We start from the raw sequence: 16,784 nt of genomic DNA, 5'->3' as shown, positions 1-16,784 counted from the left end.
GTAAGACCTCATTAAGAATTCTGGAGACTGTACCTTAAAAAAGATATAAACAGGATAGAGTCGGTCCAGAGGAAGGTTAATAAAATGATCAGTGGTCTTTAACAAAACAAAATATGGGGGGACAGAAAGATCTCAGTATGTATACTTTGGAGGAGATATGATAGAAATGTTTAAATGCCTACATGGTATAAATGCACATGAGGCAAATCTCTTTCATTTGAAAGGAAGCTTCAGAATGAGGGGGCTCTGGAAAGAGAGGATTACATTACATTACATTACAGATTTCTATTCCGCCATTACCTTTTGGTTCAAAGCGGATTACAAAAAGAGTTATGGAAGAAGGGTTACAATGTTAGATCAGAGAAGGTTTCCAAGAAAGAGAAAAGTAGGATCTAGGGTTAGGGAGGGGGATGGTAAGAGGGGGTTAAGCTTTATCATGGTATTAAGCTTTATTAAGGGATTTCTTGAAGAGTATAGTTTTTATTTCCTTTCTGAACATCTTGTAGTCTAGGGTTGTTGTCAATAGGTTGGAGACTTGGTTGTCTATCTTCGCTGCCTGAGTGGCCAGTAGTCCGTTGTATAGTTTTTTCCGTTTTACTTCTTTGATTGGGGGGTAAGTGAATGGTGTGTGTGTTTTTTTCTATGCCTGGTAGAGGTGGTTTGGATGAAGCGGTCGTTTAGGTAGGTTGGGATGTCTCCATTTATAGTTTTAAATAGTATACAGCTTCAGAATGAGAGGGCTCCGGAAAGAGAGGATGAAGTTAAGAGGTGATCGGCTTAGAAGTAATCTAAGGACATACTTTTTTACAGACAGGGTGGTAGATGCATTGAATAGTCTCCCAGTAGAGGTGGTGGAGACAAAGGCTGTGTCTGAGTTCAAGAAAGCGTGAGCTAGGTACATGGGATCTCATAGGGAGGAGACAGTGGATGGGCAGACTGGACGGGCTATTTGGCTTTATCTGCCTTCATGTTTCTATGTTTCAATTTTCTAAGTGGCACTGGAAGTTCAGCTTTGTCATGCGAGCCTTGAAACTGTGAGACCAACCTGAAATTCCAGCACTGCTTGGCTCAAGCTTGTGAATCGATAAGTTATGGTTGGTAAGCAGGGATCTCGCAATAAGAATCTGTATCTGAAGATGGGCAAGGGGAAAGAGACTGGGTGAAGACTAGGGGCACATGCACATTTCAACACCATTTCTAGAATTCAGGTGTATGAGTTTAGTCATTGACAGCCATCACCTATTCATGTAGCAATGCTGAATAAATATATTATTTTAGACAAAGCGGCTGGTTGATGAAAAGCATATTTTACATGTGCTATGAAGATACTGGCATAGAGCCAGATCAGTAGAGCCAAATTCTCTCTAAGGATTAAGTTTTCATAGAGTTTTAAATGTAACATAGTAGATGACGGCAGATAGAGAACATAACTTAAAAATTGCCATACTGGGACAGACCGAAGGTCCATCAAGCCCAGTTTCCAACAGTGACCAACCCATGTCACAAGTACCAGGCAGAAACCCAAAGAGTAGCAACATTCCAGAGCTGAGATTGTGATGTCATAATACCTCCTTCCACCAATGCCTAAGAGCCAGCCTCATCATGATGTCACAATGGCTTGATTATCCTATACTTGGCTCACATAAGAGCTGCCTTTCTGGGACAGACTAAAGGTCTATCAAGCCCAGTAGCCTGTTTCCAACAGTGGCCAACCCAGGTCCCAAGTACCTGTCAGAAACCCAAAGAGTAGCAACATTCCAGAGCTGAGATTGTGATGTCACCACCAATTCCTAAGGGTCAACCTCATCAGTGATGTCACAATGGCTTGACTGTCCTATACTTGGCTCACATAAGAACATAAGAGCTGCCATACTGGAACAGATTGATGGTCTATCAAGCCCAGTATCCTGTTTCCAACAGTGGCTAACCCAGGTCCCAAGTAGCTTCATGTAATAAGAATTAAATTATAAAAAGTGATTCAATTATTTTGTTTGTTTAAAGTTACCTAAAATATCTTGTTCGGTGTTGAAGTTTTATCAATGAAAGGTATTCAAGATATTCCTTAGTATCAGAATCCCAATAGAGAAATGATGCTCAGATAATATTTAGGTGAACCCATTATGGACAGAATTCAGGCATATTGATCCTGATTCTATAAGAAGTGACTAAAACACAGGCACTGAGGAATGCAGTGCATATCAATAATGAGTTAGGTGCCATTTAAATAGACTTGCACCAAGCAGTACCTAAATTGGACTTAAGCACCAGAAGGTATCAAAACCTTAGGCACCCCTTATTTATACCAGGGTTTTCTTGGCCTAAATACCTGTGCTAAGTCCAAATTAGACACCTACAAGCAAAACACTCCCAAGATCCACTCATGATCGCCCCCCCTAACCACGCCCACTTTCTGGTAGGCTCCTTGGATCTGGACCATTATCTCCAGTCGGTATTTTCACAATAAAATGTTACACATGGAAGGTCTGTGCTGAACGTGAAATACAAGCGGCAGGCAAATAAAGAGGAGAGCAGCGATTTTCAAGGTGTGTTAGCGCATTAATCGGCATTCTATAACTTGTCCTCCTTCGATGTGGCTAGATCACTCCTACGAAGAAGAAGAGCAAAGAAGGAGAAACTCTGCACAAAGTCAATCGGCCCAAAATGAGCAAATGTGACCAGTGTATTTGGGTTGGCAAAGACTTTAATAAGTAGCTTGCATGGAACACACTTCAATTGAACCCGACACGGGCCGTGTTTCGGCAAATGCCTACTTCAGGGGGTTCATAAAGTTTTTGCCAGCCTAAATACCCTGGTCATCTCTGCTTGTTTTTGATAGATCACTACTACTTATAAGATTCCCAGATTCAAAACGAATGCTAGGAAGTTCTTCTTTACCCAAAGTGTGGTGGACACCTGGAATGCGCTTCCAGAGGACGTAATAGGGCAGAGCACGGTACTGGGGTTTAAGAAAGGATCGGACAATTTCCTGCTGGAAAAAGGGATAGAGGGGTATAGATAGAGGATTACTGCACAGGTCCTGGACCTGTTGGGCCGCCGCGTGAGCGGACTGCTGGGCACGATGGACCTCAGGTCTGACCCAGCAGAGGCATTGCTTATGTTCTTATGTTATCGTTTTAAAGTGTTTGAGGCTTGTGCAGATGAGGACGGAGCTTAGGCGTTGGTGGAATGAGGCATTATGACATCACAATCTGAGCTCTAGAATGTTGCCAAAAGGGGACAGATTCAAAACGAATGCTAGGAAGTTCTTCTTTACCCAACGTGTGGTGGACACCTGGAATGTGCTTCCAGAGGACGTAATAGGGCAAAGTACGGTACTGGGGTTTAAGAAAGGATTGGACAATTTCCTGCTGGAAAAGGGGATAGAGGGGTATAGATAGAGGATTACTGGACCTGTTGGGCCGCCGCGTGAGCAGACTGCTGGGCACGATGGACCTCAGGTCTGACCCAGCGGAGGCATTGCTTATGTTCTTAGGTTATGTTCTTATTTCTATAGTGTTACTAGACGTACACAACACTGTACACATTTTACACAGGTATTTCTCGGTCCCAACAGGCTCACAGTCTAACATGGGTTGTTGTTTTTTTTGTAACTGGAGCAATGGAGGGTTAAGTAACTTGCTCAAGGTCAAGGATCAGTGTTAATATGCATAATTTTAGACATTTTAAGGGGGAGTTTCAGTGGGAGGACATATACACATCTAAGTTATGTGTTGAAATCTTTACATGCATTTTTCCAGCAAACATTCTACCTGAAATTAAAACGGGGGCCCATGACCTCATGTATGCCCTCCACTGTTTCAAGGTAAGTATACACCCATATATGCTTTTGAGAACGGGTGCAGAGCCATGTTTGGCCCCTTATGGGCACTGGGAAGCGGAAGGTGAGAAATATGAAAGGAGAGAAATGTTGGATACTCCAAACGGATTCAATTTTTTTAAAATTGGTCAAAATACATGAAAACAAATCAAAATTCAACTTTGATAATAAAATGCTGCTTGAGAAAGCAGGTTGCGGGGCATGAACGTATTTCTTTAAATGGCTAGTTACCCGTCTGCAATGACGCAGGATGGCAGACGCTTCATCTTCATTTAGAAGCCTGTACGCCATGTCCTCAGTGGCTGCCAGCCTGTCCTCAATGGAGTCCTGCGGGCTGCCGTTGTGCAGAGAAGAATTCCGATTTGAGTCCTTATGTGCACTGAAGATGAAGAAGGAGCGGCTTCTGTCCTTGTCTACGATGAATAATAAAAAAAATATTTAAACCCATAAAAGCTCAAATGGCTATGAGACTGAGGGGTGTATTTTGGCAGAGATGCAAACAGGATAACACACAAAGCAGACCTTTTCCCTGACTCATACACCCGCAACTCACAGAATATATATCCAGCTGCTTCTCGCAAAATGTTTAATTTCTGTGCATAAAAAAATTAAAAAATTCTGCACACAATCCGCCTGATATTCAGCGCTATTTAACCGGCCAGGAACGGTTCCTGGCTGGTTAAATAGTATTCAGATGGCTAATTGCTAAGGTGCAGCAGGGCATAGCTGGAAACCTCCCGCTGAATATGCCAGTTAGTGGCTAGTTGGCTTGTGACATAGTGGGGGTAATCGTGAATGTTTAGATGCTGGTTAGCTATGTTTAGGGCCTAAGATAGGCTGCTTAAATAGCAGGTTTCAAGTTTTAAGTTTTTATTAAAATTTGATAAATCGCCTATCCAATTTCTATTTATTAATTAATTAAATTAGATTTCTATCCTGTCCTCCCGGGAGCTCAGAACGGGTTACAAGTCAACATTCACAGTATGTTACATTGGACAGTATATTTGGCAATACAATACCATACAATACAGTAGCATAATGACAAGGCTGGACAGTATAGTAACTTAAGGACAGCTTGGGCGGGGACATTCATGGGAAATTCCTGGGGAGGTAATACAGCAGATTGGACCAGAGCGATGTGATATAATAAATTTAATAATAAATTTATTCTTCTATACCGCCCAGCCACAAAGTTCCAGGCGGTTAACAACAAAGAAGAACTCTACAATCAGTGAAAGGTACATCAGGTTAATAAAAATGAGTGACGAGAAGAAGATTACGTAGCTATTTAATAAACTTATCAAACAAGTGTGTTTTAAAAATTTTTTTTCTAAAAACGTTATAAGAATCTGTTTGACCAAGCATAAAAGGGTTTTAACAAGCTACATTAAAAAAACTTACAATTATATTACAATGTACATGATCCGAGGGGAAAGGGGGAAGAAATGCATTTTATGATAGGACAGGAAGACACTTAAGGAGAAAACAATATGGATGGGGAATGGAAAAAGGAAATCTGAAAGAAAAAGTTAGCAAACCTGTCTATTAGTTAAGGTATGTGGAAGACATCTTTGGATAAGAAGCATTGTAGCTTGCTTTTGAATCGCTCCGCTATTTTTTCTTCTCGATTTTTGCTGCTAAAAGTTTCCTTCAGTGGGAATTTTAATAGCAGACAGGCTTTAGGGTCCCCTCCCTAATTTCTACCGTAGCGTCCCAACTCCCTCTCCTCATGCCGGGTCAGTATCACTGCAGCACCCCCCTCTCTGCCCCGAGGATCCTCCACACTCTGCAGTAGGTCACGGCAGAAAGAGTGCTGAAAGGTGCCTCTCTCCAGCTGGCGGAGCCTTTTCTCTGCTGCGCCCCACAGGAAGTTGCATCAGAGAGGCATGTGCGGCGGAGAAAAGGCTCTGCCAACCAGAGAGGTAGTTTTCAGCACTCCCTCTGCCGTGACTGTGGAGGGTGGAGGATCCCCGGGGATGAGAGGGGGAGTTGTAGCAATGTTGACATGGGCGTAAGGAGAGGGAACTGCACCCTGGCAGTCCACATCGCGAAGCTCTGCAGTCTCTGCAGGGGATGGGGGTTTAACATACTGTCTTTCTGTGGTTACAGTCAAAGTGGTTTCCATATTATATACAGGTACTTATTTTGTACCTGGGGCAATGGGAGGATTGTGACTTGCCCAGAATCAATGGTCTGCAGTGGGGATTGAACCTGGTTCTCAGGCCACTGACCTAGTCATTAGGCTCTTACTGCAAGTCCTTAGGGTGCTTAAATAGAGGTAGAGAATGACATGGGGACAAATTTGTACCCCGTCCCCGCAGGAACTCAATTTCCCCGCGAGTTTTGTCCCTGTCCCTGTCCCATTTCTGTAAGTTTCAAGTTTATTTAAAATTTAATATCCCGCCTTCTCAAGACTTCTAGGCAGTATACAAACATGTCATAATAATATACCAGTAAAAGTATAATTTAATCTAAAACAGACCAAGGGAGAAGAACAATTCAAGGACAAAGACAAACAGGAACAAGAGGAAAGAAGGGATAGGAACTCCAATTGTTAGAGAGAAAAGAAAACACTTAAAGGTAAAAACATAAGGTTGGGGAAATGATCCTAAAAGCTCTGCCTTAACAGTACAAGTCTCGAATACCTATGATTTTAAAGTGTTTGAGGCTTGTGCAGATGAGGACGGAGCTTAGGCATTGGTGGAATGAGGCATTATGACATCACAATCTGAGCTCTAGAATGTTGCTACCTATGATTTTAAAGTGTTTGAGGCTTGTGCAGATGAGGACGGCGCTTAGGCATTGGTGGAATGAGGCATTATGACATCACAATCTGAGCTCTAGAATGTTGCTACTTATGATTTTAAAGTGTTTGAGGCTTGTGCAGATGAGGACGGAGCTCAGGCATTGGTGGAATGAGGCATTATGACATCACAATCTGAGCTCTAGAATGTTGCTACCTATGATTTTAAAGTGTTTGAGGCTTGTGCAGATGAGGACGGAGCTTAGGCATTGGTGGAATGAGGCATTATGACATCACAATCTGAGCTCTAGAATGTTGCTACTTATGATTTTAAAGTGTTTGAGGCTTGTGCAGATGAGGACGGAGCTCAGGCATTGGTGGAATGAGGCATTATGACATCACAATCTGAGCTCTAGAATGTTGCTACTTATGATTTTAAAGTGTTTGAGGCTTGTGCAGATGAGGACGGAGCTTAGGCATTGGTGGAATGAGGCATTATGACATCACAATCTGAGCTCTAGAATGTTGCTACTTATGATTTTAAAGTGTTTGAGGCTTGGGCAGATGAGGACGGAGCTTAGGCATTGGTGGAATGAGGCATTATGACATCACAATCTGAGCTCTAGAATGTTGCTACCTATGATTTTAAAGTGTTTGAGGCTTGTGCAGATGAGGACGGCGCTTAGGCATTGGTGGAATGAGGCATTATGACATCACAATCTGAGCTCTAGAATGTTGCTACTTATGATTTTAAAGTGTTTGAGGCTTGTGCAGATGAGGACAGAGCTTGCAAGAATGGAGCAGGGACAGGAAAAGAACTTGACGGTATGGGAAAATGAGTTCCTGTGGGGACGGGAAAAAATATGTCCCCGTGTCATTCTCCTGTTTCAGACAAAGCAAAGGGGCAGATGTTCCACAGTCAAAGAACAAAAGTCCAAAGAACAAAAGAAGAAAAGAGTGTGGAATGCAATGATCTTGACAAGGCATTTATTAGGACAAGTCAAATACAAATAAACATCAAAAATAAAATAATCTCCACTTCATGAATAACTGACGTATGATGTGACGCGGACTGCCGGCGAGAGGCATGTCCGGCACGGATGACTCTCCTCCTGGCTGGCGCCTCTCCTCCTCTCCCTGCACCTCCCGGATCCCTCCACCGCAGCGGGTCACGGCCAGATGGGCCTCCATGCATACACGGACGTTGATGCGATGACATCACGTGTATGCGGCGACGTCCGCGCACTTCCAGGTGCCTTCCGGCCACTGAATTTAGTGTGCCGCCGGTTGGAAAGTTTGCGAGACACTGCTCTAGAGGCACCCAGGTATGGAATTACCCCTCCCCCCCCCAGTAGGCTCCTACGTTGGCCTGCAATTAGGATAGAAATTTACGAGCCTATTTCAGAATCCTAAATTTAGACGTGCCTCTCTTTGTGAATATCAGACCCTTCATTTTTATGTCTGGTTACGCTGTGATTGGATGGAGTGTGGTGATGCAGCAACGCAGCCAAGGACGGAATAAAGCTCTCAGTCTTTACACAGTCATTGCTGTGACCCTGGACCAAGGCATTACCTCTGTAACCCTCTGCAGTCCTCTGTAACCCTCTTATCTCAAATGGCAGAAACTCAAAGTGCTTCACTCCAGGGAATGGTCCATTCAGGGTTTCTTTCTATACAGCAGGGGCTGAGGATAGAAAACTTTGGACTTGGATGCCAAGATAAGCTTTCCATTGATGGAACGGAATTTGCAAGGCTAAATTAAGAACTGCGGCATCTTTTGCCTGGTTGGAAATCTCAGATTTAGGTCTTCGTTTATCTGAGGATTGAAGAATGGGAGAAACCTCAACAAACCCCCCCCCCCCCCCACCGAAGTAAAGTCCCATGCGGCATGAAAACAGAACGAGGCAAAACAAGTGTCTTTTACCTCTTTTCAGGTTCCTGATGGTAAATTTCTGGCTGGTGTTATCTGAAACCGAAGAACACAAACAGATATTAGGGCAGAAATGTGAACCAGAGCTTTTCCACACTGACCTTTTCCTGAACTGCGCGCTCGTGAGATACTCGGAGGAAATGGAAGGGACAAGTTATGGCAAAAAGGTTCAAACGTTCTCCTCCAGGTGAAAGTGAAAATAAAACACGATTAAATGCAGCAGGGGGAAAATCCCTCAGTAACATTATGCACCCAGTATTCCAGGCTTATGGCGGCCCGAGCCTTAGACAATCACAAAACATTCTATTGCCTATTTGGTGTAACACACATTGGAAGCATGCAGCGGCGTAATTAGGGCGGGGGTGGTCCACCCCGGGCGCCGTCTTGCTAAGGGCGCAGCAATCCTTCTCCTCCCCGCCCCCCCCCTCATTCCTCTGCTTGCCACGTGCGCCCCTCGCCTTCCCCGGCGTGAGGCTGCTGCCTACATCAGCGTTGGCGCTCTCTCTGACGTCATGTCCAGGACCCTAGGAAGTGACGTCAAAGGGTGGGCTGACACCAACGTGGGTACCCTGCTCACGCTGGAGAAGTAAAACAGTTACGGGGAAAGGGAAGGGGGTGTGCTTGCGGCGGGGAAGAGGGCAGGGGAGGGGCCCCAGCACCCCGGCCGCCGCTCACCCTTCCTACGCCACTGGAGCTTGGTTAACTCTCTTCTCATGCACCGCACATGCCTTCCAGCAGTGCCAAGATTGTTAAGGTTAGCAAATAGAAACAAAAAGGCTTAGAAAATGTACACTTTATCCACGATCATAGGTGCAGAGAAATAAAGTTTAACAAATTTAAGCAAAATATACATAAACGTCATTACAACTCAATCCAGGATTTTAGGCAGTAACACTGCTGCTCACTGAAGCCATAAACTTCATAGAAGGTCCTCCAGAAGCAGCCGGAGCTTGGGGGCTTTCCAAAACCCAGACAAATTGCTGGGTTTTGAAAAGTCCGTGAGGACATGTCTGGGTTTTCCCGAACATCTGGTAACCCAGTAGCAACATTTCGGAATCCTTAAGAGTAGCAACATTCAAATTACTGCGTTTCAATGGCCACGAATTTGGAATTGGAGGATGAGATGTACGGCGTCAGCTTCTACGAGACAAACTTGGTTTTTCTTGTTTCAAAGAGCAATTTGGACCCCAGTTCGTTTACAAAAGTTAGATAGCTCTATGTCTAATAAATGCTGGCACTGTCATCTTGAAGCTGGGACATTAGATCATCTTCTATTCTATTGCCCTTTAATACTCAATTTTCGGAAATCTATATGAAATCAAGTTAATAATCTATTGGAAAATCCAGTGGCATTGTCATATGATACTGTTTTATTTGGTATGTCAATGAGAGTTAAGAGTCAAATATCATCTAATATAATAAAGCCCTAAGTGCGCATGCGCACTCCCACCTGCATGCTCCCATTTTCCGTGCACTTAAATAGACTTCCGTGCACTTAAATAGACCATGCGTGCTCCCATTTTCCGTGCATTTAAATAGACTTGCACCAAGCAGTACCTAAATTGGACTTAAGCACCAGAAGGTATCAAAACCATAGGCACCCCTTATTTATATCAGGGTTTTCTTGGCCTAAATACCTGTGCTAAGTCCAAATTAGACACCTACAAGCAAAACACTTCCAAGATCTACTCATGATCTTGATCTACTCAAGATCTACTCACTGTAGGGCACCGCAGGTAGGAGTGCGCATGCGCGAGAATCCCCTGAGGCAGATGTCGGCCGCAGCAGCTATCGGCGGCTGTTGGCGGCTGCAGGCCGCGGCGGAAGGTGGCTGAAGCCTGGCTGGAGGAGGACGAGGAGGAGCTGTGAGAGCTCCGCAGAGGCAGGAGGTGAGGAGAGAGAGACAGAGACAGATGGATGAGAAGGACAGAGGGGCTACTAGGGGGACCAGGAGAGATGGTAGGGGATAGGGAGAGATAGACTTCAGGGAGCGTGGAGGGGGCAGGAGAGAGAGATGGTCTTGGGGAAGGACAGAGGGGGACAGGAAAGGGAAAGATGGCAAAAGAGGTGAAACAGGGTCAAAGAGATGGTAGAGGGTGTGAAAGGGGGAAAGGGAGAGATGGAAATGGTAGGACTACTGCTGCTTTGGGGCACTGAGGGAGGAAAGGTTGGTACGTCAGGACTGCTGCTGCCGCCTTGGGTAAGTAAAGACCCTGTCAGGAAGGCCAAAAGGGTACAAAGGAAATGGTGAAAGGTGAGGTGGTGGGAGTGGGATCAGTGGGAGGCAGGGTCCGGGCATGATAGAGGCGGGGCATGGGTGGGGTCAGAGTCAGGGTCAAGGTATAGGTGAGGCTATTCTAGCACCCGTTACTGTAACGAATGTAACGGGCTAAAACACTAGTTTAATAATAATAAAGTCTTACTCATCATGATAGGGGTTTCCATACAACATCTTACAAAAAATTTGAAAAACTGGGATCGTCTAAATTCTGTGTGTAACATTTACAAAATGGAACGTGTTTTGGCCATACAGCAGGGGCATTTAAAGAAATTTAGGAAGGTTTGGGAACCATTAGAAAAATACTGTAAAGATTGATAATATTTTTTCTTTTCCTTTGCTGATTGTACACATCCAGGGAAGGGGGGAGGGGGAGGGTGGGATACTTAAGGGTCACATGCGGCCCACCGAAAACATTTATCTGGCCCGCCAGGTGTTTTTGCCGCTGCTGCCTGTCCTGCTTAGCAGCCGACTCATCCTGGGCCCGCAGTGCGCATGTGTGGAATGTGCGCCGCACTCTCCGACTTCCCCCCTTCTATCGACTCCTCCTCTCAGTCTCGGGTGTGATCGGACGAGTCACGAGCTTGCTTGTGCAGAGCCTGCTGCTGCCTGAGGACCGAGGTAAGAACAAGTTAGGATTTTTTTTTTTTTTGAAGTTAGGAGGTCTATTTTTTTTAATTTTGCAGTTAGTAGGGCCTTTTTTTGCGGTTAAGGGGGTCCTTTTTTTTTCTGAAGTTAGGAGGTCTTTTTTTTTTTTTCAGATAGGAAGCGCCTTTTTTTTGACATTAGGAGAGCCTTTTTTTTTTAAGTTGGTTAGTTGGTTGGGGGTGGTTTCTAGGGGGGTTGCATCACAGTGATAACGCAAATTGTCAGTGCTCAGAGCCAAAAGCAGGCCCATAGTTCCCATTGAAATACTGGTAAGTTTGTTGATTTAACTTTACATGTTCTTCATTTTAAATATTGTATTTGTTCCCATTTTGTTTTTTTACTTCAAAATAAGATATGTGCAGTGTGCATAGAATTTATTCATAGTTTTTTTTTTAACTCTAGTCCGGCCCTCCAACGGTCTAAGGGATAGTGAACTGGCCCCCTGTTTAAAAAGTTTGAGGACCCATGGCCTATTGAGTAGAAAACTGATCGGAGGGGAGGGGGAGTATTTGTTTTGAAGGAGTATTGTAAGAGCTTTAAGTGATGTGAAATGTAAATTGATTGTATACTGTATCACACTTATTAAAAGTTTTAAAATGAATAAAGATATAAAAAAAAAAAAAAAAAGAGTAGCAACATTCCATACTACTGATTCCAGGGCAAGCAGTGGCTTCCCCCAATGTCTCTCTCAATAGTAGATTGTTCCTCCAGGAACTTGTCAAAACCTTATTTAAGCCCATCTACATTAATTGGTTGTTAGCATCCAAGTATTGATAGTTAATTATTTGTTTTTTTGTTTTTTTTTAACTTGAAATTTTATTGAGTTTTAGTGAAATACAAAAAGGAAAAAGGTGTACAAGGGTCATAAGAACAATCAAGGACAATCATATAAAGGCAATATCAAATAAATCAGGGATTAATGATAATAGATAATATAATACAGTACAATGGTCAAGTGGTAGGAAGAGAAGACAAGGGGGGAGAGGGAGAGAAAAGAGTAAAAAGGGAGGGGAGGAGAGGCTAAACGAAGGAAAGAAAGGGGAAGGAAAGGGTAGAAAAGAAGAAAGAAAATCCCTCAGAGGTCAAAGAAAGAAAGGAGAAGAAGGAGAGAAAGAACATAAGAATTTGCCTCCGCCGGGTCAGACCAGAGGTCCATCCCGCCCAGCGGTCTGCTCCCGCGGCGGCCCTCCAGGTCTATCACCTGTGCTGTGGTCCCTGACTATTCCTATAACCTACCTCAACTCCTGTCTGTACCCCTCGATCCCCTTATTGTCTAGAAAGCTAGAAAAGAGAATCAAAGAAGGTTAAGATAGTCTATAAAGGCAGACCATTTTAGAAGAGCCTTGGAAGACATGGGTGTATAAGTGGAAATCAACATTTCACGTTTATGTTGAGGAAGCACTGACTGAAACCAAAAATGGATTGAAATAGATTCAAATGACTTCCAATTAGAGAGTATAAGTCTTAATGCTATAATAATAAGTGTATCAAATAAAGTGTGTTGAGTTTGAGGTAAGTTACATAGAAACATAGAAGATGACGGCAGAAAAGGGCCATAGCCCATCAAGTCTGCCCACTCTGCTTACCCACCCCCTGTCTATGCCCTAATGACCCAATTTCCTTATCTTGACCCTCGTAGGGATCCCACATGGGTATCCCATTTATTCTTAAAGTCTGGCACGCTGTCTGCCTCGATCACCTGCACTGGAAGCTTGTTCCAATGATCAACCACTCTCTCTGTGAAGAAATACTTTCTGGTGTCGCCATGAAATTTTCCGCCCCTGAGTTTGAGCGGGTGCCCTCTTGTGGCCGAGGGTCCCTTGAGAAAGAAAATATCATCTTCCACTTCGACACGTCCCGTGAGGTACTTAAATGTTTCGATCATGTCTCCCCTCTCCCTACGTTCCTCAAGAGTGTAGAGCTGCAATTTGTTCAGTCTCTCTTCGTACGAGAGACCCTTGAGCCCCGAGATCATCCTGGCCGTCCGTTGAACCGATTCAATTCTGCGCACATCTTTACTGTAATGTGGCCTCCAGAATTGCACACAGTACTCCAGATGAGGTCTCACCATGGCCCTGTACGACTTCAGGCTTTCGGCTGACGAAACTTCTATTGATACAACCCAATATCTGCCTTGCCTTAGATGAAGCCTTCTCCACTTGATTGGCAGTTTTCATGTCTGCACTGATGATTACTCCTAAATCTCGTTCTGCTGAAGTCCTAGTTAAAGTTTCTCCGTTCAAGAAGTACGTCATGCATGGATTTCCGCTTCCGAGGTGCATGACCTTACATTTCTTAGCATTGAAACCTAGCTGCCAGGTTGAGGACCAACGTTCCAATGTAAGCAGGTCCTGCGCCATATAATTCTGTAAACTGCATTCACTTACTATATTACATAGTTTGGCGTCATCGGCGAATAGTGTTATTTTACCTTGAAGCCCTTGAGTCAGATCCCCTATGAATATGTTGAAAAGGAGTGGACCCAGGACTGAGCCCTGCGGCACTCCACTGGTCACCTCCGATGTTTTAGAGAGGGTACCATTAACCACCACCCTCTGAAGTCTGCCACTCAGCCAATCATTGACCCATGCAGTTAGTGTCTCTCCTAACCCCATCGATTCCATCTTGCTTAGCAGCCTGCGGTGTGGGACACTGTCAAAAGCTTTACTGAAGTCCAGGTACACGACGTCCAAAGACTCTCCCAAGTCCAACTTTCTTGTTACCCAGTCAAAGAAGCTGATGAGATTGGATTGGCAGGACCTACCCTTGGTGAATCCATGCTGACTGGGATCCCGAAGATTCCCTTCATTCAAGATCGTGTCCAATTTGCTTTTAATTAGTGTTTCCATGAGTTTGCACACTATTGATGTGAGACTCACCGGTCTATAATTCGCAGCCTCTGCCCTGCAACCCTTTTTATGCAGAAGAACGACATTAGCTAATTTCCAGTCCAGGGGAACTTTCCCCTTACTTAGGGAGAGATTGAATAGCTCAGCCAACGGTTTCGCCAGGACATCGCTCAATTCTCTGAGCACTCTTGGGTGCAAATTGTCTGGTCCCATGGCTTTGTTCATCTTGAGTCTTGCCAGTTCACTGTAAACTTCACCTGGTGTGAACTCAAAATTCTGAAACGGGTCTTCTGTGCTTTGTGTTGCCTTCAACTGCGGACCGTGTCCCGGTGCCTCACAGGTGAAGACTGAGCAGAAGTATTCATTCAGTAGTTCGGCTTTATCGGAATCTGCTTCCACGTAACTTCCGTCCGGTCTTCTAAGGCGTACTATCCCGCTTGTGTTCCTTTTTCTGTCACTAATATACCTGAAGAAGGATTTGTCCCCCTTTTTAATGTTTTTTGCCAGAATTTCTTCCACTCGAAGTTTTGCCTCCCTAACTGCCATTTTGACCGCTGTAGACCTGGTCCTATATTCTACTTTTGACTCTCTTTTCTCCGTGCGCTTGTAGGAGAGAAACGCTTTTTTCTTCTCCTTAATGAGGTGCGAGATCTCCGCGGTGAACCATTGGGGTTTATTGTTTCTTTGTCGTTTATTTACTGATTTTATGAAGCGGCTAGTTGCTTCATGTATGGTTGATTTCATTGTTAACCACTTAGCTTCTACATCATCGGTCTCCGCTTGGTCCTGCAGCGTCCGATGGACGAAATCTCCCATGCGTGCGAAGTCTGTGCCCCGGAAATTGAGTACCTTTGTTTTCGTGTTTGATCTAGGGAAGCCTTTCCTAAGGTTGAACCATACTATGTTGTGGTCGCTGGAGGCTAGCGTTTCTCCTACTGAGACCTCTGAGACACTTTCCCCGTTGGTGAGTACCAGGTCGAGGATCGCCTGGGCCCTAGTGGGCTCCGTTACCATTTGTTTGAGACGTGCTCCCTTTATGGAGGTTAAGAGCCTCTTGCTACCGCTGGTTGTCGCTGAAAATGAGTTCCAGTCTGCATCAGGCATATTGAAGTCCCCTAGCAGTACAGCTTCTCCTCGTAGAGTGATATTCTCTATGTCTTCAATTAATTCTGCGTCCATGTCTTCCAGTTGTCTTGGGGGTCTGTATACCACACCTAGATATAGGCATTTTTCTCTGCCTCTTGCCAGGTTTACCCAGAGGGACTCCCCGGTGTACTTGACATCTGTGATCCTGGTGGTTTTGATGTCCTCTTTAATGTATAGGGCTACCCCCCCCCTCCTAACCTGCCCTCTCTGTCCTGATGAAGTAGATTGTAGCCCGGTATAGCCATATCCCACCCATGTGAGTCCGTGAACCAAGTTTCAGATATTGCCACCACATCTAGGTCGGCATTCCTTATTTCAGCCTCCAATTCTAGAATTTTGTTACCTAAACTGTGTGCATTGACATACATGGCCCTCCATATCTTGTGTTTGCTAAGTCCCTGTGAGGCGTATCCTACCCGAGTCGGTGTGACTCCCAAAGAACTGTTTGCAATGTGGGTACTTACCTTGGACATAGGAGCCTCGGATTTTAGTAAAATAATTGAAGGAGAAAGAGCAGCTTGGATGTTAATTACTTGTTAATTGATTAGGTTGTGCATGCCTCTTGGGCGTGTGCCCACTTTTCAACATACAACTTTGGCCACGATATATACAGAGCAGGAGTCCTCCACCCACAGTCTCACCAATAGAGGGTGCTGTTTTACTGTCACATTTTTCAATTGTGAGGGACATGCAAGTTCTGCAGGACTCCAGGGAACATACCTGTCCTTAGCGACTGAAAATATTCCACCCCCTAGTGGTAGCAATGCAGCTGGAGGACACCTGCTCAGCTTAGAGGGAACACACTCAGCTCTCTTCAGTACCGCAGTTTCTATGAATAGCAGTACTAAATATACGCACGCTATTTAAACATCACAGCTGGCCTTCTGACCAAACACCGACCATGGGGGTTTAAATATTGACTGGATTCTTTTATTTTTTATTTTTAAACTAATTTCACTTTCTGACCAGCAATCATAAACCGGGCCTCTGTTACCCTTCTCCGTGTCAGAAGGTGAGGGAGATTTGGATCTTCGCTTTCCTTCTGCGGTCTCGGTTTCCTTTTTCCCGCCCGCACTGCTGCCTTTAAAGAACAGATTCATAAATGTTTTGGATCGCTGTAAGGTGATTTCATTGTCAGAGGCCTTATGTTTCTCTTTCTTCCTCTTTCTCTTATGCTCTGTAAAAGAAAACAAGAAAAACAACATGAAGAAAAAAAATGTAATGAACAGCTCAGGCACTGAATTTCTTTGGCTGATGGGAATTCAACATCCCCATCAGCAAAAGTACTTTTAATACACATGCAGATACTTGGGGGTGGTGGTGGGGTGGAGGAGGCAATGCATACCCCCAAT

General features: G+C 44.4%; 1 protein-coding gene across 1 annotated transcript in view; it reads right to left on the bottom strand.

Moving 5' to 3' along the window:
* PDZD7 (PDZ domain containing 7) overlaps positions 1-16,784 on the bottom strand; it is a 127,534-nt gene that overhangs the window by 73,695 nt on the left and 37,055 nt on the right. The window contains exons 9-11 of the mRNA XM_033942445.1: positions 16,427-16,609; positions 8,506-8,547; positions 4,070-4,251 (exon numbers count right to left, since the gene is read on the bottom strand). Coding sequence (XP_033798336.1) covers positions 4,070-4,251; positions 8,506-8,547; positions 16,427-16,609 — 407 coding nt within the window. The remainder of the gene's footprint in view (positions 1-4,069; positions 4,252-8,505; positions 8,548-16,426; positions 16,610-16,784) is intronic.

The sequence above is a fragment of the Geotrypetes seraphini genome, chromosome 4 (genome assembly GCF_902459505.1).
Source record: "Geotrypetes seraphini chromosome 4, aGeoSer1.1, whole genome shotgun sequence".
NCBI classification, from domain to species: domain Eukaryota; kingdom Metazoa; phylum Chordata; class Amphibia; order Gymnophiona; family Dermophiidae; genus Geotrypetes; species Geotrypetes seraphini.
Note: the sequence above shows the minus strand (reverse complement) of the source record. Positions and strands in the feature narration are given on the sequence as shown.